The sequence below is a fragment of the Lonchura striata genome, chromosome 5, assembly GCF_050655825.1.
Source record: "Lonchura striata isolate lonStrDom1 chromosome 5, ASM5065582v1, whole genome shotgun sequence".
Lineage (NCBI taxonomy): Eukaryota > Metazoa > Chordata > Aves > Passeriformes > Estrildidae > Lonchura > Lonchura striata.
This window is the reverse complement of record NC_140707.1, coordinates 42,369,354-42,395,842: the sequence shown is the minus strand read 5'-3', so window position 1 is coordinate 42,395,842 and position 26,489 is coordinate 42,369,354. Positions and strand designations below refer to the sequence as shown.

The 26,489-nt window shown below is 36.8% G+C and overlaps 2 protein-coding genes across 6 annotated transcripts in view; one reads left to right on the top strand and one right to left on the bottom strand.

The window, feature by feature from the left end:
• CHRM5 (cholinergic receptor muscarinic 5) overlaps positions 1-6,106 on the top strand; it is a 47,391-nt gene extending 41,285 nt beyond the window's left edge. The window contains exon 2 of the mRNA XM_021539270.3: positions 827-6,106. Coding sequence (XP_021394945.3) covers positions 910-2,493 — 1,584 coding nt within the window. The 5' untranslated portion in view covers positions 827-909 and the 3' untranslated portion in view covers positions 2,494-6,106. The remainder of the gene's footprint in view (positions 1-826) is intronic.
• Positions 6,107-9,161: 3,055 nt separating this feature from the next.
• On the bottom strand, positions 9,162-24,795 carry LOC110475253 (fibrinogen-like protein 1-like protein). Of its 5 annotated transcripts, none has more exons than XM_021539243.4 (4): positions 15,887-24,795; positions 12,678-12,735; positions 11,687-11,871; positions 9,162-10,199 (listed from the first exon to the last, which is right to left on the bottom strand). In XM_021539243.4, the coding sequence occupies exons 3-4, from the start codon at positions 11,832-11,834 to the stop codon at positions 9,499-9,501; spliced, it is 849 nt and encodes a 282-aa protein (XP_021394918.3). In that variant the 5' UTR covers positions 11,835-11,871; positions 12,678-12,735; positions 15,887-24,795; the 3' UTR covers positions 9,162-9,498. The 5 variants fall into 5 exon arrangements, with proteins under 5 accessions (XP_021394918.3, XP_085436502.1, XP_085436500.1 ...); XM_085580376.1 differs by lacking the exon at positions 12,678-12,735 and having other exon boundaries at positions 15,887-15,941; positions 20,707-24,795; XM_085580374.1 differs by having other exon boundaries at positions 12,678-24,795.
• Positions 24,796-26,489: the final 1,694 nt, after the last annotated feature.

Here is a 26,489-nt window from a genome sequence, read left to right as displayed (position 1 = left end):
AATGCACCAGAATGGTCCTGTTTTCACCTTTTGCTGCTTATGCAAGTATTAAACTGATATTTGAAATGGGTTGTTAAATTTGTATTTTTTATCACTTTGGTTATCTTCTGCTCCTGCTTCTTCGTCTGCAGTCTACTCCTCTGTATTCTCAATTCTACCATTCACTCATCCAAACTACCCAGACTGTACTTCCATGCTTAACCCCATCAGTCTCCTCTGTCCTAAGATCTCTTGATAGAGTTTTTTCCCATAAACATCTTCTTGGCCTCCCCTGCTTCATTTGCTCAAAGATTGCCCTCCATTGCCTCAACTTCTAACACCTTTTTGTTTCTTGCTGTCACCATGCCAGTGTGGCTCCTTACTCACATGCACCCCCCATGTATTTGCTTACACTCTTGCTGTTGCTGGTGACTTTTACAAATTTTTCAAAGCTAATTCCTGAAACCTTGGCATGCATTTTTAATTAGTGTAGGAAACAACACAGTGACTCACTATCTTACTGCAAAACTTTAAATGTCTTTACTTGAGAATATGTAGAGGGTTCCTAAGGTACTGAAAATGTAAGAGCTGGGGTGGTTAACTGTCTTAGGAAATGATAGTTAGATTGCATTTTGAAATGTCATAAAATACCAGAGCATGTTGTCCTAGGATGTACATTTGTGTGTTCTAGTTATGTTCACAATTCTGAACAATCAAAATGCAAAAAGAGAACACAAATAATGTGATAGATTGTTTAACAAGTGTTTTCATGGTAACCAATGGAAATCTGTGCTATTTAATGAGCTACTTAAATTTTCTGATTTTTTTTTTCCTTTGATCTTTATAGCTATCTCCAAAAGGATGCTTCTGAGTACAGAAAATAGTATGCAACAGTGCTAAGGTCCTGATGACAGTACACCAAGGACAAGAATGGAAGTCAATTTATTCAGCAATTCTACTGTTGTAAACAGTTCATCCATCAACCATAAGCAGTTAGAAGGGCATAGCCTCTGGGAAGTCATTACTATTGCCACTGTTACTGCAATTGTAAGCTTAATAACCATAGTGGGAAATATCCTTGTAATGATATCCTTTAAGGTTAACAGTCAGCTCAAAACTGTCAACAATTATTATTTGCTCAGCCTTGCCTGTGCAGATCTTATCATTGGGATATTTTCTATGAACCTGTATACATCCTATATACTCATAGGCCACTGGACTCTTGGAAGCCTCGCCTGTGACCTGTGGCTAGCACTGGACTATGTCGCTAGCAATGCCTCAGTAATGAACCTCCTAGTCATCAGTTTTGACAGATATTTTTCCATCACAAGGCCTTTAACTTACAGGGCCAAACGCACACCCAAAAGAGCTGGCATCATGATTGGTATGGCTTGGCTGATTTCCTTCATGTTGTGGGCACCTGTAATCTTGTGCTGGCAGTATTTTGTGGGTGAACGAACAGTACCACCTGAAGAGTGCCAGATACAGTTTCTATATGAACCCATCATCACCTTTGGTACTGCAATTGCTGCTTTTTACATTCCTGTGTCTGTGATGACCATTCTGTACTGCCGCATTTATAAAGAGACCGAGAAACGCACCAAGGACCTCGCTGAACTGCAGGGCTCAGAGTCTGTGGCAGAGTATGAGACAATAAAGCCTCAGAAAACTCTCCTGAAGTCTTGCTTCAGTTGCAAGCAACAAAACTTAGTCAAAAGAGAGAGGTGCCAGGCCTCTTGGTCTTCATCTAGCCGAAGTACGTCAGCTACAGCAAAGGCCTCCCAGGCAGCGAGTACGTGTATGGACTGGGCTAAGGCTGACCAGTTAACCACCTGCAGCAGCTACGCATCGTCGGAAGATGAGGATAAACTTGCCGCTGACTCAGTTTTCCAAGTAACTTACAAAAGTCCATCTAAAAGTAAGGCAGAAGAGTATGAGACTACAGATGTTGTTGTCAAAGACCAACCTGAAGAAAGTGATTTTGAGAACCAGAAATACTTTTTGTCACCTACCAAAGAACACGTACAAAAAAGTAAAAAATGTGTGGCCTATAAATTCCGTTTGGTGGTTAAGGCTGATGGCACCCAGGAAGCCAACAGTGGTTGCCGGAAAGTAAAAATAACTCCTTGTTCTGCTGCTCTGTCAAAGGACCCTTCCATCAAAAGCATGGATCCAAATATAAATAACCAAATCACCAAAAGGAAACGGATGGTTCTTATAAAGGAACGCAAAGCAGCACAGACTTTAAGCGCCATTCTTTTGGCATTTATAATCACATGGACTCCCTATAATATCATGGTTTTGATCTCCACATTTTGCTCAGACTGCATTCCCCTGACACTGTGGCACCTTGGATACTGGCTGTGCTATGTGAACAGCACTGTTAACCCCATTTGTTATGCCCTCTGTAATAAAACTTTCAGGAAGACTTTTAAGATGCTGCTTTTCTGCCAGTGGAAAAAGAAAAAAGTGGAAGAGAAACTATACTGGCAGGGCAATACCAGACTACCATAATCATTCTTGTATAAGAAATAAGGAGAAATACAGATATTGATGTAACCTAGCGAATTCTGTATTTTCAAAGCCATTGCTGTTGTGTCTAGTGGTTAAAAAAATCTGCTGAAAAGTTAAATTTTGCATGGAAGTAGTGTGCTTGGGATAAAAATGTCACTGGCTGCTATGAGCAACACAGATTGATTTTTACTATGCAGTAGAATTGCATTACAATTATTGTGTTTGGCGTCTTATGTCCTTTCTTTCAGCCTGAGAAAGGTGGAGTAAACTATAAACTACTAGAAATTAGACTGGGATGATCATCCAGTCATCAGGTTAGGTCATTCAGTCTGTCTGCCTGTAGAGCAGAACTGTTTCTTTCTATAGTTCTTTGCTAGTGTATTGTTTATTTAGTTTTCAGTGTTCCAAGCAATGCAGCCTGTGCTACCTCTGTTTTGAGGCTTTACCATCAGCAGTCAAGATGAAACAAGGATTATCTAAAGGGTAAATGCTGTCATCCCCAATACTAAATGGTTAGGGAGATTCATAATACTCCAAATGAACACATGCATTATAGGAGAAGGTAATGCTGAGAAAATTTCCGTTTTAAGGATGACTCTTGTGGAGACTTAGGAAGGCTCATAGTGGAAGGGCTTATAGTGGAAGAAATAGATAATGTATTTAGTAGATGAAGAAGCCAGTCCCAGTATCAGTTCCATCAAGCAAGTCACTGTCATTTGTAAAAATGGTGATAGCTCCAGTTCCCATTACCTGTGAAGGAAATTTTAAAATTTTATTCAACAGTGACAATGGTACAAATCAGAAGTGACTGTAAAGCATAATGGACACAGTCTATCTACAACACAGGGAAAGTATTTTTTGCAATCTCCTTTGTTGTGCTACACCTTGATCTAAAAGTTTCCATAATGTTTACCTATATATAAACAGTGAGAGAACTGGCATCTTTTAAAGAGGAAAGATTTTTTTAAGCAAATTTTTAATGTTTCTGTAAAACTATTCAAAACATTTTGAATTCTTTGTCATTAGATAGCTTTACAAGTATTAGTCAACATCAGGTGCTTGGAAACATGAGTTATCTTCAGGCACCTTCTTTTGGTCCTGCAAAACCACATCTGCTACAGATGTGGCTGAAGTCAACACCCCTGGTGGCTGTGGCTTCTGGGACTGGGTTGTACTGGCCTAGTTACGAGCTGAGGCTGACCACTGGCTGAGATTTGAGAGGGCTCTTGGTGCCAGAGCTGAGCTGCCTGTGCCTTCCTAACGCCTGTGTTGTACTGGCAGGAGCCCTGCAGCACTGACCGAGTGGGTGGGTAAGCAAGGGGCTGCCTTCAGCAGAAGGCCTTTGGAATGGAGATGGTGACCTCCTTGTGGTGGGAACAAACAAGAAGCTTCAGAAAAGGTCCAGAGAAAACAAATTTAATGGCAACAGGACTCACAAGGTGTGGAAGTCCTAAAGAAAAAGGAATGAGAAAGATCTTCATGTACATAAAAGTTCAAATTCAGTTCTAGTTTTTGTATCATAATTCTGAGTGAGATATTTTGGAATATTAGTTTGAGATACTCTTCATATTGTATCTGTTGTACACTATAGTGGGACATTGCAGTGGTGACATTACCCAGTTGCACATTTCAGGGATTGTATAAGTCATCATGAGTGTACCATTGCTCTCCGTGAAATTGTCTATAATGTATTAAATTATCATACCATCAGAATGTTCTCCTACATATAGATAAATCCTCCATGTCAACAATCACAGTACAAGTAATTAATATTTTTTTAGCCCATGTCCACAGGGGAAGATTTTGTCAGTGAAAGATTAGCAGTGTACTAATGTAAAAATATGTTCTCTAAAGTCACATGATTGATTTTGCAATGCACCATAGTGGGCCTATTATTTTTTGTGCATTAGCAAATGGTTACTTATGAAAGGAAAGCAGAGGTCTTTATAAAAACTCTTTCATCAGCTTTGTTCTTTCACTATCCAAAGCTTTTCCTGTGTACAGTAACTATGTACAAATTGGTTGCTAGGGTGGATTTATTTTATATTACGTCAGACCAGTCATTCAGTAAACTATGTTTCAGCAAATGAATGTGTCTTTTTGGGGGCACAAGCTGTAGTTAAAGGCAAAATTTATGAGGTAGTAACAGCTCCTGCTAGCTGCACTGTTATTGCTCAAATGAAACATTGGTTCTTATTAAATGGAGTATTTTATGTTGTTTTTGACATCTGTTGATCAAGAATGTTCTGTAAATGTTTATGGACTCTCTGCTCAGTAAATGTATTAGAATACACAGTGATGGATGCAACAATGTTGGTTCAATGTAATTGTGAAATATATGCACAAATTATGCTGCTAGCACCTAACCATGTGAGAGATTACATGGCCACACATGAGTACATTGTAAATATCAAGAACTATATAAAGAGGTGTGCATTACTTTATTGTTATGTAGGATGCTTATTCTTTAAAAAAATTGAAACCACAAAAAGACAAATTTGGTCCTCATCAGAGTATCAGTTAGTACTTGATTGTATTTTGTACCTTTTAAAGTGTTGTGGGACTTATGGAGTGTAGGACAATCTTGTTATCTTGTTATCTGTCCTTTCAATTACATTTTTACTGATTGTGTAACTGATTATTGTCATGGACTAATGAAATGCTTTTTGTAAAATTACATTTTGGTTTTACATAATTTCATACACATACATATATGTAGATATGTATGTATCATCAATATAGATGCATAAATACACATCCCTAACTAAGCTTTCCAGAGACCAGCCCCTTTTATATTTTAAAGTATTGAATTTTCTCACAAACTTTGTCTTTCCCTTTTCATATGATCTGGCATCCCTCCGTATTCCAGATCCCCATAATTTATCAACTAACATTCATTTTTTGCAAATATGATTTAGGTTTGTAGATAAATATTCGGAAGAGTTCCCAGAATTTTTAAACATATGTAGAACACTTGGATACAGTTGTGCACTTTCTGTAACTACTTAGGAGTGAAGAGCTTAGCAAAGGACATCTCATGTAATGCTCCTGCAGCTGCTGGGTAGTCAGTGGCTTCTCTGTTTTGAAACACAGGCTAACCCTTACCTCTAGAAAATGATACGGTGTCTTTTTGCTTTACTACTTGGCTTTAACCTCATCAAGTCAGTAAGAGGCTGCTCTGTTTCTTATGTGGTCTCCCCCAAATATCCATTGTTGCCTTTTGAACTATCTAAGAAATGTTCTTCCACATACATTTGACAGTTGAGTGTCATAAAACCTTGAGCTTTAATAAGCTTCTTGTTTATGATTTTATTAATAGCTACCTGTAAGTGATAAAATATTTTTAAAATTGATAACATCATGTTGTTAAACAGGAGATGATAATCTATGACTACTAGTGGTTTCAGAAAAGAATGGTGTTACAATTGTTTTTCCCATCCTGGTGAATATATTTTTTTATGATGAAGGAACTTCAGTCTTTGTTACACTCACTAAAAGCACTGCCTTTTACTCAGTATTTTTGCCATTGGTTGCTAAATGTCAGTAGTTTCTTCATGTATCTGCTGATATACCAAAGTCAGTCCTCCTCAAATAAAACAAACATTTCAAATCCTTCAGAAGTTTTCTTGTAGCAGGTCCTCCTCCAGACCCTGGTTGCTGATGGCTTCCATTTCAGTAGGCCTCTTAAACTGGGGGAGCTTTCACTGAATTCCTGGATTACAATGCCAAGATCAAAGCTGAAATATCTTTTAATCCTTAGGTGCAGCAGCAACCTAGATGTAGTGGAGGTCAGATAGTTGTTTTTAGTGTGTGCTGTCCATAAGGCCTCCTTTAGTGTGCAATTCATCAGGTAGCTATAGGAGGAGGAGTGGAGAGAGGGTACAGTGGGGATTCCAGCTGTGCAGCATGGCTGGATTCAGCTCTGTAGCCCCCCACTCTGACTGTGGCCTGATGCCTTCTGAAACACAAAAGACATGAGAGTGACTAAAGAATTGTTTGTTAGTTCTAGTAAGAGAAAATGAGGCCATGCAGCTAACACTGTTAATTTTTTGATACAGTGTATTGCATCAATAAATTAACAACATTAGTCAGCTAGCCCCTAAAACCACTTTGTTGTGTTTTTAAATCTATGGCTATACATATAAATAAGGTTATCTGGAAGTCTGGGAAGTCAGAAACAAAAGCAAGCACTTTCTCATATGAAAACTGAATTATTTTTAAAGACAAATATTGAATAAATTCTGAGTTTATTAATGTGGTATTGTATGTTACATTTCCTGCAGTTGGCAGTATAAGGAAAAATGCAAAGAAGTAGAGGTAAAGAAAACTATTTCCCTGCTATTGTTCAGAGATTCCATGGTTAAAGTGGAACATGCCTCCCATTCACAGGTGCTTAGGGCTGAAACCTTTTGCTCTAGACCCTGTCATACTTACCCATTTTGGAAGGATATTTATTTGACCAAATAAATTTGTTTCAGCCACTACTTCTGGGAAGACCCTCCTTCTTTCCCATATGGCAGGAGGCAGTAAAATCAGGAAAGGCTAAGAGAGAGAGCATAGGAGAAATGTGACTGGCAAAAGAACTTAGGAGTGGGTAGAATAGAAACCCCCATGTTTCAGTCTGTAATTTCAATGATGAAGGCCAGATGCCTTCAGCATTGCTCTGGGTATCTGATCTGGTGATGAAGGTTCATCAATGGAATTAAAAAATATCTGTTCAGTTAAGATAGTCTTTTGTTAAGGAATTATGAAGTAAAGTTTAGTCTACTCCTAAAGGTTCCATGCTGATGGATGGTCTAAAATAGTCTTACTTATTTTCTTCCTTAGTCCCTAACCCAGCTTCAGTAGTCATTTCCATCCATACTTTGTTTAGAAGTTTGGAATGTTGCTCAGTCCCTGAGTTTGATTAAATGTCTCAGGGTTTTTGCTGGTAGCCTTCTTGTTATGAATTTTTATTACATTTTAAATTTAATTTTTGTACTGGAATTCAGTGCATAGGTTTGTAGGGCTCCAGTTAAAGTATTTTCTAGAGTCCGTCCGGAACTGGGCAGCTGGATTTGGTCTGCTGGTGCCCAAGTTATTCATACAGCTTATTTGCAGAGTCTTTACCTCCAAAATCCTCTAGAACATACTAAGAGTATGCTTCAGAGCAGGTTATCTGCCTTTTATGATCAGTTGCAGCCTGTGGATTCTCCCTTCCATGTTTCCAAATCATGGTTATTAAAAACACATTTTTGGAAGGTGTGTGAACATCTGGCTATATGGCCAGGAATTCTAACAAGTGCCATGTGAGACTGGCAGCACTCAGGTGATATTCTTGTATCCTCATCCCAGCTTTGGAGGCATCCTTATAGAATTATGCAGAACCCACATTAAATTGACTCAATGATATAAACTCAATTCAGGTACTAACCATTTCTTCTATCACACTTCTGTCTTTGAACACAAATTCAGGGGAAAAAAATCAGATGCTGCAAAATTGGCATGTGTGCTATGTTGGCCTCACCCACATCACATAGCTGTATCTCTGAAAATGCTGCAGTGCATCAAGAAAACTAAAAATTGCTTTCTTGACTTTTCTGCTTCCAAAATAGTTTCTCATCTTAAGCAATCATGACAGCTTTGGTCCTCTCAAAACACAATGGAATTTATTTTCTGAAGCAATTATCATGAAAATGATAAATAGTATTTTAAATTAAAAAGCAGGAATTTGACAGCATCTGTTGGTGGAGTTCCTTTAACTGAAATATCTAAAAAAACTACACCTGATGATCTAATTATTACTCTGACATTTTGTAAATACAATAAAAACTCTTCACTTGTCATTCAGTTATTCCAATGATATATAACAGTGTGAAGGAACTCATTGGTAAAAGAAAACAAGGTCTCAAAACAAGGTTATAAAAATTGAAATCCTTTTGTGTATTGTTTTAAAACAGAATAATTTATAATTAAATTTTATTTTATTTTATAATTAGACAAAAGGCACTGTTTAATTGATATCAAGGTTGAGTCCTAAAACAATTCAAACTATTAAATGTGAAATAAAGGCAACATTCTCTCCTCACAGTGGTATTAAAAAAAGAAAAAAGCTGAAGCACAGCATGGAACAGGGAGAAGTAACAGTCAAATAATAGTAAATAAAGTGGAGTAATCTTCAGAGTAAAAATGGAGGAATAAATAAACAATTGCAATATCAGTTTGATCTTTTTTAAAATGTATTAACTGAGTTTCTTGGGGGAAAAATTCAGAGGGGTTGTAAGCTTTGGATCAGTGACTTCAAATGGAGAATCTGACAATCCCATAAGTGCTGAGTGCTCTGAAATGAAGGCAGAAAAGAAAAGCCTGTGCTGAATACTTCACTGTATATGAGATCATTAAAAAGTAGAGATAAAGGAAGAGTCAATGAAGGGGGAAAGAAGATATGGGAAATGAGGTTAATTCCAATTTTAAATATTAAAATACCATTCACTAAAGTTAGAAAGAAAAGGCCTGTTGGAGACCTATGATATACAATACTCTTCAGTATGCATTTTGTAAATGTAGGTATTTAATTGAAAATTTCTTCCCTGCATGATATATGAAGATGTGCAATTACAGATGTGCAATTACAGATGTGCAATTACAGATGTGCAATCAATCATGAACATTAACACCAGAGCAAAACCTTCTGAAATGCATTTTTATTCATGTATATATTGTACAAGACATCATATCCTAGATTTCATACCAGACTTATCTTATGGCTAAAATAGTATAAAATGAATTATTTAAATCTTCTGGTTATTCAAATCTTGTGGTAAAGACCTCAATTTCTTACAGATTCTCACTTGTGTGATTGGCAAATTACTGTGACATATTCCAGTCCTGAACAATATGTCATCATAAATCCCTTCCAGAGGCCCAATTTAAATTTCCAGTCAGGGTTACTTAGGGTTATTACTCAGTCAGTGAGTTCACTTTAGTCACTTGAAAAAGAGTTCCTGTCAAATACACATGGCTTGTCTACAGTTCAACTTTCTGACAGGGGCAGGCCTTTGTAGGGAGTGACTGGTGGTGCTCGATGGGTTTGATCATCATCCATGCAAACTTGCAGGGGTGCTGCTTGCTGCAGTCTTTTTGCCAGTATATCACATTCCTGCGGTTTAGATTTGCCCCAGCACATGCATCGTACCACCAGCCTCCCCCAGGAATGCCATTGAGTTCCAGCTTAGCACAATTCATAAAGTAGTTGTCGTTGTCTCTGTCCTTGGTGGTGAACTTCTGGTTGTCATGGAGATAAGCTTCCGTGTCCAGGGTCAGTGCATCAGTGGCATTGCCTTTGTAAAGACCAACCCTGATTCGATATTGACACTCTTCCCCCTCAATCAGGAATGGCTCATACTGTCCCCATTTGACTTCAGCATTTAGATTCACAAGTTTAACTCCAAGTATATATTGCACCGAGCCGCCAGTTAACTGATGCATGTATTCATTTCCTAACCAGTGGTTCTCATGAACCGAGCCAAATCCATATTTGTAGTCCTGCCAAGTCCTGTCAAAGTCGACAGTGCTGTTGGCTGTAATGTGCTGGATTATTGTCCAGCCACCATCCTGCATGTTACAAAAGACAACAATTGGTTCCTCTTTTGGTTGGATGATGTAAAGGCCATCTCTGGAATTTCCTTTGGAATGCTGTAAAATCTCAAAACAATCTCTTGGATAGTCTGAGTAAAAAAAAAAAAAAAAAAAAAAAAAAAAAAAAAAAAAAAAAAAAAAAAGCCACACACAAAAAAGTAAGCTCTGTTCAAATAATAAATTTCAGAAATTGATTTCTAACCGTTAGAGTGACTGAGTGACTCTCTTCAGACTGGAAGCTGACTGACCTCATTGCAGCTGATGGCCATTTATTCAGCTAAAGGGGGAAGATTTCCAGGAGGAACATGCAGGAATTTTTCAGAAATTCAGAAAATGGTTTGTTACTCTGTCATAAAACAGAAGTATGCTTTTGTATTTATGACAGAAATATGATTGAAAAGCCAAAAACTATGTGCAGATCATTCCTTTTCCACCAGTGTTCTTCCAGACTGAATAGACAGCAAGCTGCAATTCCCTCTGCCATCTGTAGGGCAATTGAGTGTAATAACTAGGCCTAGTCTTTTCCTCAATGAACAAATCAATTTCTCTTGAACCAATTTATACTTCAGGCACCTCTAACATCCTTGTATTAAATTCTGAAATGTATGCCATGTGTTCATTGATAAAAGGGAGATATTAAATCATATTTCCTGTCAATATAAAGCTTATAAACATCTGAGGATTTTCTTAGAATGAGTTCTTTTCACTCAAATCCAGGCTAAATTTTATGGATTTGCAGGTAGAATTACAATTCTGTTCAGTGCTCAATACTGGTATCAGGAAGACGGGTGAAACTGCTTTTCCATTTTGTTGCTTATCCAGTAGACTCAGAGGATAACAAAAATAGCATATAAGGCTTGGGTTGATCCTCTCTATTGGGCTAAAATATTTGCTGGGGTTTTTTAAATGTAACGTCTTTATAAGGTAACTTCTTGCTCTAGTATAATATCAAGCATCTCTGAGACTGTGAAAAAATGCTCTGAATTTTACAATTGGTTACAATTGATTCTGTGGTTTCTTAAGAGCCAGAACAAAATTTATATAAATATACATTTACATATGTATGAACTTACAGAGAGAGAGCTCCTTTTGTAGAGAAGGATGGTATTCATTGTTCTGTTACTCAGAAATATGTTTATGAATTGAAATCATTCACTTCTCCATAGAGTTGAAAGGTATGTCCTTATATCATTAGACTGTGAAATATTTGTAATTTGTATTTAATAACAGCTTGACAATTTTATTATCTCAGTGAGAAAAATTCAATAAAAATTACATTTTCCTGGTAGACACAGCCTACCTGACTCCAAATGTGATGTCAAGATATTATAGAAGGATTATTTAAGTAATCTATATGGTGATGTCCAAGCCAGCAATACACACAGTGACCCTCACAGTTGCCCTTCTCAGTAGACCAGCTTCTACAGACAGGTTCAGGACTTTGTGGCAGGACATGTTCATACTGCAAATTATTCTTCCAGGGCTAACTTTATTATATGTTGGTTGAAAATGTTACAGCAAAGGAATAAAGTAAAACACAGAACACTTCCAAATTACTCACTGTCTTCATGAGTACCTTTTTCATTGGCGTTTCCCAGTCTCTCATACTCTCTCTGGGGGAGGAGGTGGGCATTAGCCAGGACCATTGCCTCTTTGGTGCCCAGGGACACAGTGCACTGAGAGAGCAAGAGCAGCAGGAATCCTGCTGAGCTCCTCAGTGGCATCTTCCTTTTGCGTCAGTCCTCCTGCAGCAATACAGAACTGTAACACAGATTGGAGCTGAAAATGGCAATATTTATGACTTATTTATGACTTCTAGTACAAAAGTCCAGAAGGAGAAAGGTTTTGGACTACCAAGCTTCAATACAGCAAGCCTCTGTCAAAGTTGGCTTCTCCCATCTTTGAAGGACATCTCCTTTCCTGATGCCTCAGACCTAATTTCTGACAAATCAATAGTTTCTCTGACATAGAGTGCTGTGCTGAGACACTCAGAACATCTCTCACCTGTCACCTTGTGCCATGTTAAGCAATAAAGCATAATGCAATTTTGAGTGTGCCAAAAAGCCATAAAGAGTAATGTAGTGACAAAAGAAAAAGCACTACTTTTAATTATCAGAGTTGAATTTTTCTTATTCCCTGAATCCAGACTATAGTGAAATAGAGACACGAATGGTTGACAGGACAGAAACAGTAACATTAGCTCTGCTGACTGTCTGTAGCTCAAACAGTACTCGGAGACATGGTTCTCGTAGTGCTGGAAAGGTTTCCATGCACTGGAGAACTCACTTAACCTGGACTATGCTATTTTGTGAATTGCTATCTAGAGCTTAAAATAACAGGTCGCAGGTTTCAATTAGATTTTTTTTAAAAGTTCAGTAAACAAAGCAAAAGAACTTTTCTTTAGCCTCTTAAAAACCAACAAATATTCAATATTCAATATTCAATTGAGTTCAACAATATTCAATTCAGTTCAGTAAACTGAAACAGCTTTGATCCTCATTTTATCCGTATTTTGGGGTACATTAATACTTCATTCAGTACATTCAGTAGAAGACTTAGGGTATTACCCGACTAAATCCTTGGGTCCTCACTTCGGCAAATCCCAGATTCTCTGAAGAAGAGTTTCTGTCAACAGCTTAGAATGAATAAGGTAAACAATTGTTTCCTATACTCTCAAAGGATATATTTACTTAGACTCAAACCAAACTTTTTTTTTTTTTTTAAGGACTGAGCTCCCCACAGTGGCTTTGCTGAAGGCAGAAAATAGATCTAGCAAGAAAGCTCTTTGGCCAGGGCTTATTTCCTGCCAGTGTCAGCACAGAGTCTGCAGAGGCCAGTACCTTCTCCACAGTGGCTTATGTTGCAACAAAGCCACATTCCTTATAAATCTAATGACCTAGCAGCAGATTTAGCAAAGAGTTTTCCAGAGTGAAAAAATTTCAGCACTTTTTAAAAAAAATGTCCAAGATAAAACATTGTAATAAAGTTCAGGTTTGACAGTTAATTTTTGTGCCTACCATACACAAAGCCAGCAAACCAGAATTTTCTATTTTGCCTAAAACTATTCAGTAATAACTATGATTTACTATTAAAATATAACTTGACATTTTATGCAAAGTTGGTCACTTGATGTTGGGATCATAATAAACTGAAAAATTACCTTCCATGAAATTTTGCACAGTGCTTCCCTTTAAGCATTTAAATTCTGCTATACTTGCATTTTCTACTGTCATGTATCATTTTCCCTAAAGCTTTGATTATTGTTGCTACTATGAAGTATTAAATTATAAATTACTTTAAATCAAACCCTAATCCACAAGCCCAAATCCTGATTTTCATGAAATTTGAAATTGGATCTGGAGTTATTTTTTAACTGTTTTGGTTTTCTTTTAGTATTTTTGAATGAGTCAACCTTTTTTATTCACTTATGTTTATGCATAAATATTGAAAATTGATTTAAAGATAAATTGAATTCCAGAATAGGAATTGGTATTAAAAATCATTAAGAAAGCATCCAAGGAACACAGCACTGGACAGGCACCTTACCTCTTTCAAGTGAAGACTGGCAAAGAACACGAATGGGCTCACCCTCTACAGTTGTACTTTGCCTGCTACTTAAGTCCAGGTGAATAAATCAGGTCCAATGTTCTATCTCAAATGCAGCAAAATTGCTTATTCCTTATTTCACACTCTGCTTAATCTGCTGGACCTTGCTCTGACATATACTTGCAATAAAGTATGTATGAATTATAAAGTACAAAGTTCTTCCATAATGATTAAAATGACATATTAATTAAATTAAATTTACTTTATTAACCAATAGTGATGAAGAACCATGAAGAAGTTTTAGTTCAGTAAATTATTTATGTTGCTTAAATAGACACAGGCATATGCTAAAATTTACTATGCCATTTTGCATAGATGAATTAAGTCAAAGCTCTACTGAAATGTAGTCACATTTAAATTGCACAGAGATTACTTGATTTTTAAGTATTAGGAACAATCCAACTATATACCACAGTATTACTTCATGTTTTAATGTGCATGAATCAGAAGCAGTGTCTGAGAGTTCTAAAAATAGAGCAAACAAAAGCAGAACAGGCTGGTCAACAGGTTTCTATTTTAGTTTATGTGGATTAACAAGACTCAGTTAACATTAACTCAGATCAAAACTGAAGTAAACATGAACTAAATGAATTAATTATTACTATGCAGCTATGTATCTGAAAGTTCTACTGTTTGTCTGCACAACCTTGAGGTGATGTTTAATCTACACTTACCCTTTCAAAGATTAGACAACACTTAAGTTTTCGAGCTCCCTTATCCACCCTTATCCACCTGCTTTGATCAGATTCTGTCCTTGAAACAAATCACAATTAAAATTGATGGAACATTTAAGACCTGTGCAAGCTCTACTTCAAAATTCATATCAAGTCATAATTTCTGTTCTTCAATAATTCATCTTCAGTGAGGATTTGTATTTCATGTACAATTAAATCAATATCCACAGCAAATGTCTTAGGAAATATTTGCTTGTAGCATTTAAAACTCAGTGATCTTTCTCTTCCATTTTAAAGTACAAGCAATCTATTACACATGAGGATGTCCACAGAGAGTCAGAACAGTATCTTCTCCATGACACTGATCAGTAGTGGAGCTACAGGGAAAAGTTTAAGAAAACTTATTCTCTGCTTCTTTTAGCATTATGAAGCTCAGGGAATTTCTGATATTTGTGTGTTTGACAATATCTAATTTATGGCTGGTATCAAGTATTACAAGCCTTGTCTAAGGTATGAAAATACTATATGATAACTTATGAAATATAAAATCCCTTTGAACATATACAGATCTTTCTGAAATAGTATGCTAAGAAAAGGTAGGGGAAGGTACCTTTCCACTCTGTCCATATAGATACACTCTGAAAAGCACCATTGACCCTAATGGTCTCTCATCACCCTAATATAAATTGGGGTGCAACTTTGGTGCCTTTGATTCCCATATATTTCATTACTGTTTATCTCCTATCCCATCTTTCCATTTTTCTTTACTTTCTTGCTGTTTGCTTCTTTGTTGTTTTCCAAACTTTCATCTGAGCTGGCAGAGCAGAAGTGAAGTGGGAGGTGTTTAATTAGAAAAGAGAAGGGCACAGCATTCATTCACTCATGCTCAGAAAGGAATCTATTTTTGTAGATGCAAACTTTGAAAAACAATTAAAATCTTTGCATCTCTCTGCTCTTGATCCTGAGAATAATTTTTCAGAAGGTAAATCATGATCTTAAGGTCAGAGTACTTTACATATGTATGGTTTGGTAATATACAGATTTCAAAATAAAACATTGCTACGATGACTTGTTGTTAGCCATGTTAATTAAGATACTTCGTTTCCTAGCTCAGTGACCACATATTCCTACTCTATAGTATGCTGAAGTTTTAATTATTCTTCTGATTCTGCTGAGCTTTAACTGACAAACATTCATTTGAATTTTTCCAATTTAAGCTCTCCTGTGTATAAATATTCTTTACACATTCTTCATATCCATATGGTACATAGATCCAGCCTGTTCAAATCCCTCTGCAGAGCCTTCCTGCCCTTTAGCAGATCAACACTTCCACCCAGCTTGTTGTCTGCAAACTGCCTGAGGGTGCATTTGATGCCCTTATCCAAATCATTGATAAAGACATTAAACAGGACTGGCTCCAAACCTGAGTCCTGGGGAGCAGCCCAGGTGACCAGTCACCCCCATGCTCTGGGCAATGTATTGAGCCACTTTCTTACCCGCAGATGAGTGCACCCATCCAAGCCATAGGAATCCAGTCTCTCCAGGAGAATGCTGTGGAAACAACATCAAAGGTTTGACTAAGGTCCAGGTAGACAATATCCACAGGCTTTCCCTAATCCACTTGAGGGGGACACCTTGTCATGGGAGACCCAATTGGTCACAGTTTTTCACAAACCCTTGCTGTGTGGGCCTGATCCCCTGGTTGTCCTGAGTGCCATCAGGATCTTCTGCTCCATGAGCTTCCCCAGCACCAAGGTCAGGATGACAGGCCTAGATCCTCCTAGATCCTAGATCCTAGATCTAGATCCTAGATCCTCCTTCCAGTCCTGTAGACAGGTATTGCATTTCCCCTAACCTTCTTGGTTAGCCAGGACTGCTGGTAAATGGCGGAAAGTGTCTCAGTGAGCAGTTGCACGAGCTCCCACCTGGCCCTATAGACCTGAGTGTGTCTAAGTGGCAGAGCAGGCCACTGAGCAATTCCCCTTAGATTGTGGTGACTTCATTCTGCTCCTCATTCCTATCTTCTGATTCACAGGGATGAGTAGCTTGAGAATGACTGGTCTTGCTGTTAATCACTTTAAGTTTTAAGCACCTCATGTTTTCCTTGTCCTTTGTCACTGTTTTCCTCTGCATCTAATAAAGAATGGAGATTATCCTTAGCCCTCCTTTTGCTGGTTATGCATTTAGAGAAACATTTTTATTGTCTTTTAGGGCAGTAGTCAGATTAAATTTTGGTTGTGCTTTGACCCTTCTAACTGTATTCCCCATAAGCACACATTATCTTTGTTGTTCTGAGTTTCCTTCCCTTTCTTCCAAAGGTCATAACATCTTTTCTCTCTGAGTTCCTGTCTGAGTTCTCTGTTCAGCTAGGCCATTCTTCCTCACCACCTTATGGCACATGGCACAGCTTGGTTTTGCACCTAAGATTTCACTCTTGGAGAATGTTCTGCCTTTCTGGATTCTTTGCACTTCAGGATGGGGGCCAAGCTCTCTGGAAGTCCAAGACAGTTCTGCTGGCCCCTCTCCTTCCTTCTCCAAGAATTTAAAAATCCATCATTTCATGATCATTGTGCCCAAGATGGAATCTGTCATTATGGGAAAGGCTTTGGCACAGGCTGGCAACTTTCACACCCAGGACCTTCAAAAGGCTTGCCATAGGTGATTTATATCCATACGGCTGTATGGTTGCCAGAAGCATGCAAAATGCTAACTTACATGCTAGAAAGTTGTTCAGTATACTGAGGAGTACAAGAGACAAAGTTCTAACATGACAAAACACATAAATACATAACAAAGTATGTTAGTATCTTTCCTGAAAGAAGTTTCATAGGCACACAGCACAAGTGATTGCTTTGGGAAAACAAATTAACAAACAAACAAAGCCCCACCAAACAACAAAATCAGGCTATAGAAATACTTCTGCAGCCTTGAGTGATTTTGAATTGCTTTGCAGCCTTGGCTAAATGCACTTTGGTATCTTTGTATAGGATCAGTAAGAAAAAAAATGTTCATAACAGCTTTCACTTGTTCTTGAACTTATGAGTTGGCATTGGCATATGAAGTGTGTGTTTTGTCTGACAATGCAGAAAGCAGTTATTAACTGCTGAAACACATTGCACATAAGGCTATTTTCAATACAAATTTTAAATCTCTTTTTACACATTCAGTATTTGTGAGATGAACCATTATTTGGGAAATGAACCAAAGTATATTTTCTGACTGAATGTAAAACAGAACAAATGCTACACTCTTAGAAACATTTGACTTTTCAAATATTCAGCAAACTTATTGAGATTTCTTACAAAAATATTTTAAGAACTCAAGTAAATACTAGAAACATATTCTTCATATCTTCCTGCTGAACCCAAGACTAAATTCCAAGCATGTAGAAACTTAACAGAATTAAAGAGGGGTATCTTTCAACAAAAACACTGATCTAACTTAAAAAATACAAGCAAACCATCAACAAGGAAGACACTGGAAAATAACTGTTTGGTTAGGTGACAGTTAGGACTGGTGGTAATGAAAAACTTAAGTTACTCAGTTTGCTTTGCAAAACAATTTGATAGGAAACATCTGGTAACTGATTTTTTTTAATTCTAAAGGTGATAAAAATTGCCAGATATGAACACTGCAGGTGAAAACTGTTGGAGAATACTTGCATGCAATGCCAATTAGGTGACACCTGTCTTAAAAGAGTAGAATTTGTGATTCTGAGGATAAGTATGTGCAGCATTGTGAGGACAATATATTTTAAAAAATAAAAGGCAGACTAATAAACTTAGGCAGCCATCTTCTCTCTTGCTAAGAGTCTGAAAGAGACAGGCTCTTTGAGCAGGCTGGCAATTAATGAAACGTATTATAGTGAAGATGAAATGACAAATTATTTCTCATGAAGAAAGACAGGAACCATAGTAAGACCACAAAAGATCTGGCTAAAAAGTTATTTTAAAATCTGAAAGTCAAAATGAAGTTGTGTAAGCAAGGGAAGTCAAAGGACAAATCCTACGAGTAACTATATAGGAATAACACAATAACTGATCATGATAAAATTAAAGGCTAAGATTAAGAAGTTTATCACATCAAGGGACATAAAAATGCAACAAATATTCTGTAAATAGGTTGGATGTAAAAAGAAGTTAAACCCATTATTTTATGAGGGAGAGAGAAGGGCAAATGGCACAGATTTATTTGTTGCACTTCATAAGCAGTGATCAGATACTTAATAAAATGAATTTTAATGAAGGAGTAGGACTGAAGGCCAGATTATGTGAAAAACATCTCCAAAAATCTGAAGTAGTTAAGTATTTTCAAAGTCACAAGGACAGATAAAATTGTGTATGTACCTTACGATCTAACAAAATCCTCTCTGAAACATTTACATTTTATAAGTAATAGAGGTCCCAGAGGATTTCATTGGGCCTATCTTTTAAAAAGAGAAAAGCTAAGCAAAGTAAAGAAGAGTAAGATACCTTTCAAAACACAGAAAATAAGAGAACAAAAAAAACCCCCAAAAACCAGGGGATGATAAGGTGATGAAAAGCAGCCAGCAAAAACTGGTGAAAAAAGAAAACAAACCAGGTTTGTTCTTCCTTACTACATAGATCCCTCTTTTTCTAACCTTTGGTCCTTTCACTAAACAGTTCACAGAAAGTTCTAGATAATCCCATAATAATCTTTAAACAGTTGCATAGTGCCCTTTCCCCTGCATCCCATAGCAAATCCCCTGTAGGCAGTACATCACTGTGCCAGGAGCTCTGGAATATTTTATTTGGGTTTCACACGAGTTACAATGGTCTAATAATTTTCCTTTGATAACCTTAGGAGCAGAGAAGTCTGTCCCTTCCATTTTCAGTGATTATGCTGACTAGGGCTCCTCTGCATGTCACTATTCACCCAAATCTCACCAGGCTTTTAGCATGATTAATCCCACAGTTTAACAACACAGTCCAGTGGCCACAACCTGTGACTTGGAGATTCAGCCTGGACACTTGGGAAAGCTTGTTCACCAGGAGCAGGGAACAGGGGAATAGGCTTCCCAGACAGGTTGTGGTACCTCCATACTTGTAGATTTTTAATACTGGCTAGACACAATATGACTGAACTGATGTTGGTGATAATCCCGCTTCAAGTGAGGTTGACAAGAGACCGCCAAAACAGCCAACACTTCATCAACTGTCTGGACTTCAGAGAAAATAAACTTTAAAATTATTTAGCATTTCAGATCTGATCCGGATTTGTCATATTGCAAAGTATGAGTCAAACTCAGAGTCATATTTTAAACACTACCTATCTAGGTAGCAGTCAGCTTTCAGGATAATTTCTACTACAAAACCACATCTACTAAAATCAGTAAGTTGAAAATATTTTCCATCTGAACGCACCAGTTTTGCCTCAAGTACTTGAACAAATAGAAAAAATTATTTGGGAGGTACCTGTACAAATATTTGAGGCAAGAATTTCAGATTTTCAGTCCAAATATATTGAAAAGGCAATGTGATTATCTTAATTTTAAATCAATTAGCTATATGATTTAGTTTTAAACATTATAGCTTAACCTTGTAATATAGGAGTCTAAAAATTATTTTCTCAACTGGGACAAGAAGCAGCTGGGAGCATTGCCATGGCAACCATCTCATTTCTAAAGAGAAATTCTGTGACTTCTGTTGCTCTTTAGCAACCTCACAGCTCAGTAGAATTGCTTAAAAAGAACCAAAACAAAATGGAGGGGGGCTTGGAAGAACTATGAAAAGAATGCTTCAAAACATAAGGTAGGCTTTAAGTAAACAAAGTAAATTCTTAGTCTGATGGTGAGCCCAAGGAAAAGAACCAAACTTAAAAACCAAACCAAAACACATATATCCTACCTCTCTAACATGTGTCTTTGCAAATGACTGTAGAATCAATCTCTCCTGGAAATTATCTTTATCACAGATTTCACTGTCTCACACCAAGTACGTGACTTAGTTTCTTGATCCTACTGTTTGAGGAAAATTGATAGCAACATGAATAATACACAGGGGGTGGATAGAGTGGGAGCAAAAAAAAAAATCTGTCAAAACAACATTTTACTGCCCACAGCTCTCCCCAGGAGAGAGGTTGAGATCATATTATAAGAATTAGTCAGATTGCTCAATGACTACTGAAAGATTTTAAGGATCTATGGTGTAATGAACCTATAGTCCAAGAACTTGTACAGACTAGAAAACCTGCAGTACCACTTTAACAAGTTAGTTCTTAAAACATACTATAGAATTTAGAAATTAAAGCAAGTTCATGCATAGATCACAACATTATAGTTTAAATTCTTATTTACCTTTGCTTCAGTCTGGTTGGCTAAATGCCCTTTCCTGGATACTGGAGTATTGCTGAGACCAAAACCCCTTGCACTGACTGGAGAAGGAATATGAAGTTCCCTTCAAAAGGAACACTGTATGGCAGAGCAAGATCTTCAGTGTGCATGTATTTTTCCACAGCTGTGAATGGAACCTGGCTGCACTGGTAACTTTAGTCTATATTTTGTTCATAAAGGAGCTAACTGAAGCAAGTAAGCACTGCTAAAAATAGTAAACACAGTACAGCCTAACTCCTGGTTCAGACTTCTGTTGATAAACCACATCATATTTCTATTGCAAAAACATTTGCTTATTCAAATTCCTGACTTGGAATGTAAAGGAATTGTTAGGATGTAAAAGCATGTAAAGATAAGCTATATGTATCAAGTATTAAAAATACATAAGGACAGAATAGACAATAAAAAACCATTTAAAAATATCCCCAAACCAATAAACAGCGCTTAAATCAAGTTAGAAATTTAAATCTTTCTAGATGCAATCATGTTTTGCAAATAAGCAAATTTAGAAAGTAGAAGTTTATTTAGTTAAAAAAAAAGCTATCAAATTTGAACAATGTTCAAGAAGATTAAAAAATACTAACAAGGGACTGCAAGTGTATTCTGTCATGAAAAAGACACAGAAAGAAGTACAATGTATGAACAATAGCAGGCAGATTTTTTGTAATCAACATATTTGACTGAGAGGCAGAATTCTACAAATTTGTTTCTCTCTGATGTGATACTGATGAAGTGGCTTGAAAGCAGCAGGTGATTTTTGGTGTTAATGGGATTAAAAATTACTTTTTTCATTAAGAGCTATCTAGATCCTTATTCAATCATCTTTTTTCCCAATGAAATAGCTGTAAACAGTGTGTTATGTTAAGCTCTTGTATTTGCAGTGAACTGTGTCAGATTCTATAAAGTCTTTCTAATACTCTCCTTGGTGTGCACTTTTTTTTGTGGAAAAAAACCCCCAAAAAACCAAAAAAACAACTCTAACAATAAAATAAGTTTTAAACATTACGAAGAAAGCACAGCAGTTTGATCAGATCTTTCCAGGACAAATGACCTCTCCACCATTAGTCAGCTACCTGGTGATAGAAATAATTGGTTGCTACCAGTGAAACACTTGAAAGAGCAAGTGATATATACAATTATTTCTGCCAGCACCAGCTCAGTAGAGCTTGCCACTGCAATTTCAACAAGACTCTTGTAATCTTTGTAAAAACAAAGGGCAAAAAGAAGTGAAAAAATTCTGTGCAAATACCATATGAATAGAAGTAGCAGAAAAACAAACCAAAAGAAAAGAGGGAGTATTAACACTGCAATTCAAAACCAAAAATGAGAGGATTTCAGAAAAAGGCTTCTCTAGGAATCTGTACTGATTGTCCCATAGATGCTCATGTCTAATGTGGGGACCCTTACAAAGCTACAGGTAGGGGTATTATTTTTATGAAGTAAACATTTAATCACAAACCTGGTAATAACATCACAGTTCAATTCTCATCACTTTTGGTAAGTATGATGATGGATGCTGTACTTACTCCACTACAAGCTTGTCTTTCAATAACTTTTAGTAACTGCTCCACCTCTCATCTAAACTCCTCCTTTTTCTAAGGGAGGATGTTTAGCATGGCAAAAATACAGGCTCATTAGGAGGTTTGACCTCAGATTTCTTTGGACACTCTTTACTAATTCAACTTATGCATTTCTCACCTGCCAAGCTGAAGCAATCTGAACCACGTCCATGGATGACTGAGAAAACAAACTGGTAGAAAATGGAACACTCCTCCCTACTGCCAGAAATTTTTTCCAAGTCTTATTCTGTTCTGGTCCCAGGAATGGAAAGAATTAGTCTCCAGGTATTTAACTGGATTCTTCATGCATCTGCATGGTAAATAGCAGTCCTGTGCCCTGCACACCAGAATTTGAACTTGGGTGTTCTATTCTTCAGTCTGAAACTCAATGGAAAACTCACACCTGTATGTGAGACACATACAACAAGACAAGTAGACTCTTAAAGAATCCAGAGAACTTAGGAGAACATTCTAATATTTCATACAGAAAAAAAAGTTCCTTTAAAAAGTCTGTTTCCTTTTTTACTTGCTGTGTTTGCAAATTAGTTTCAACACCTGTTATATTACTTTTTAAGTGTTTATGTTCAAATTAAAAGAATCAGTCAAAAATTCAGTTTTGTTTGTAAAATGCCACAAAAGGTTTTTCCATTGCATATTCACTACCTTTTGCCCTTGACTAAATAAGTCTTTAATAAATTTCTATTCCTACCAGCCATGCAGAACCAAACACATAATACAAATGATCCTAACTGTGCTGTTTTGTGCATCATCAGCAAATGAGCTAACTAGTTAAAGTTCCTCTTGTTTTTCTGCAGAAAATTATTGTTATTAAATCTTTATAGCCTTATTAGAAACAAGGTATTACATAAAGGTTACTGACAGCATAATTGAAGGAATAACCTTGTAATTGCAAAAGTGAACCAGTTTTCCTGAAAAATCAATATTTATTATGAAAGAGGATGAATAATCCTTTACTGCTTTTGAAACACAGAAACAAAATAAATTGAAATGTCTCAGCCTATTTATGACCTCAAGAATCTTTCACTAGTTTAATTTGAAAACAGACTAAAACTCAATACTATTCCTATAGACAATTTTCTGACTAAAATACTGTACTAATACACAGCCTGAATCACCAGATTATACACAGTATAATGTTCAAGAGTCATTAAGATCTAAGGTCTAAGTGCCTTTAAACCCACTGAAATGATGAAAGAAGATTCTTTAAAATTCTATTTTTTTTCACTATCAATACTGATTGCTTTTTGGAACTCAAAGTGTAATAATGTATTTATTAGAAGACTAATACACAGAATGAAGCCTGCACTGAGTGGGGGAAAACTGGCTAGATTGTACCACTTGGGAAAGAGCCTTAAAAGGGAGCCCAGTTTTTGTGTAGTGATGGAGGAAAAGGCCCATGAACTTCTACTTGAATTGTACAGCAATCTTTCCCAGATGGAAACAAACATGGGATAACTGCTTTTTCTTCACTCATGTGTAATAGGCAAATACTAAATAGGCAAAGAAGTCTGCTCTCCTAAAGGCTGTCACTACAGTTCATTTGCTCACTTGTCACTTGCCAACACTACATTCATTTAGAAAATAATGTCTGTAGAACATCATGAAAGCATCTTCCACCTACAATTTTTTTCAAACCTTAATATTTGAATTAAATATGTCATGACAGCAATACTTAAATTTTCTTCTACCTTTGGGGGCTTTCTCCAAATTTTTCTCCTTACAATTAATTATAGCTTCAAGTATCTTACTAAATGAAACACTGCCAGAGAACTTCCCTGGACATGGGAATCTGCTGATTTGTATTATTAAGCTTGTGCAATAGCTGTCAATACATTTTTGGAATGTGCCTAATAACAACACCATCCTTCCCCTCCCATTAATTCCTGGATATGGTAGCAAAGTAGCATGGGCAATAAATGATTCCTGAGCCACAGTGTCTCCAACTCTGTTTTGGAGAGCACAGCATGTACAGGGGTTGCTCCTGCCAAGCTGGCCTCTGGGCCAGTTCCTGCTTGGGAACAAGCTTTTGGAGATATAGACCACGATTAAATGGTCGCACTATTAAGTGCAACTTTCCAAATGCCCTGTGCACCACAGGTGCCTCTTGTACTCTTGCCTAAGAATGTGCAAAATGCACATATGTAATCTTTTCAATTTTTTAACATTGTTCAGTAAATCTGCTTTTCCAATGATGAATTGAAAATTTTAAACTCTTTGTGTATTCCTTAACCCATCAACAGTAAACACTTTTATTTTCCTTCAGTTTGTTAACTTTACACAACATATCAGAATGAAAACCACTAAGGGTTCATTAGTATTTATTTTATATTGGTTATTTTCCTAAAAGAATTAAGTTTCAAATGAAACATAAAATTTTAGGAATACAAATTCACTATCTACTAACTACCAGTAGCAACAAAATTAAGGTCAGAGATGTCCTAAACATGAAAATTAAATACTTTTAGTACTTTAAGGTACTAAAAGTACAGCTGTCACTGTTAGCCTAGGGTCCTTTTATCAAACTGTAAAATAAACTTTGCCCTCTTTAAGCTACCAATCATACATGACCTTTATGCAATTAAGGGTACATTAACACCCAAGTGGAAATGTTTAAATAGATCTCAGTGATTTAATACACTTTTCACTAAGTTGGAAAATGGTATATACTTAAATTGCCTAGATTTTTTTTTTAAATCTTGACATGCATTACTTTAAAAGGGTTGTTTTAACAGATAATATAAAAATCTACACAATAATGCTTAACAAAGGCACTCTTTAGGTACTCTTAAGATTACATACTGGATTTTTTTCAGTAAGCTCATTGATACACTGAGTACACAATACTCATTACTAAATTTATCTTCACAAATACTTTTTTGAGCTGAGCTTCTCATAAGTCACAGAAATAACAGATGTTTAGTACAGTCTGACAAACTCAAGGCACTTGATATAAAGCTCTCTTCACAAATACAAGCCTTAATTACAAGTAAGCCTGTCTCTCTGAGGCAATACACACTCCATTTATGGAGCCATTATCATCCCCACTGCATCAAAAAGATAAAAAGCACCAACAAATTTTTTCATTTAAAACAAAGGGGAGAGAGCTGTACATTTGATTTCTTCCTTCATGTGTAGAACGTGAGCATCTTCGATGATGCAACTGGTAAAATTATTTGAAACTGTTCCAAACACCTTCCAGACCATCTTAAGTGACTAATAGCTAAAACAGACTTCAGCAAAATGTCTCCTCTCCCTTCTACATGGCTTGTCATAAACTCAGTTGCCCACTCATTCAGAACGTGGCTAAATGAGCTCTTCAGCTAAAAATCCTCAAGATGCAGTGAGCTCATTGTATTACTCACAGTCACTGCCAGGAACAGAGAATTCTTGCCCCTGACTGAATGTTTCTGGTGCTTACTTTCTGCTGGTTCTAGGACTTCTTTGATCCTTCTGTGAGCTGATTTAACTTCCTAAAGCATAACAGAATTCCAGCAGACTGATGAACCAATTTTGCTTGTTAAATCAATGCACGACAAAGCCTGAGAAGTACTAGACCCTGTAATCAGAAGGCAGCAGGGTTATCCAGTCCAAGCTAAGAAGTGTGTCTTTCTCCTTTTGGCAATAAGGAAATCGGGTTGCCTATAGTCCAAGTAAATCTTTAATTTCTATTCTGAGGTATCAGTTTTAATTTACAGCCTACCTTATGTTATCTCAAGAAGTCTCACTAAAAGGCAGCTAGCTATTAGTATTTTTTGAAAATGGAGATGCCAGAGCTCACACAGAAGACTGACTTCTAAAAATCTGTAAATAACAAAACCAAACTACAGCCAACATTTATTTTTTGCAGAAATTCACCCTTGCATTTTAACCGTTTCAGGATCAAGTAAATTTTGCCTAGTGGCATTTATGATAGCTCAAAGCCACATTACTAATTTAATTGACTGTGGTAGAGCTATAACCTTCACAGTGGCTAGTGTGGGGCCATGCCTATGACTTGTGCTGGAAACAGTGCTTATAACCCAGAGATAACCCATTTTCATTAGTGATGCAGTGCTCTACAGAGCCAGGGTCCTTTCTGCTCCTCACCCCACCCCACGAGCAAGAGGCCTGGGGGTGCACAATGAGTTGGAAGGTGACACAGCCAGGACAGCTGACCCCAAATGACCA

What these genes read in the sequence shown, in the direction of transcription:
- LOC110475253 (XM_085580373.1), bottom strand. Translation starts at nt 11,834, where the DNA reads ATGCCACTGAGGAGCTCAGCAGGATTCCTGCTGCTCTTGCTCTCTCAG. An exon ending in GGGAAACGCCAATGAAAAAG is followed by an intron (nt 10,200 to 11,686) that starts GTACTCATGAAG and finishes TTTTTTACTCAG; the next exon opens with ACTATCCAAGAGATTGTTTT.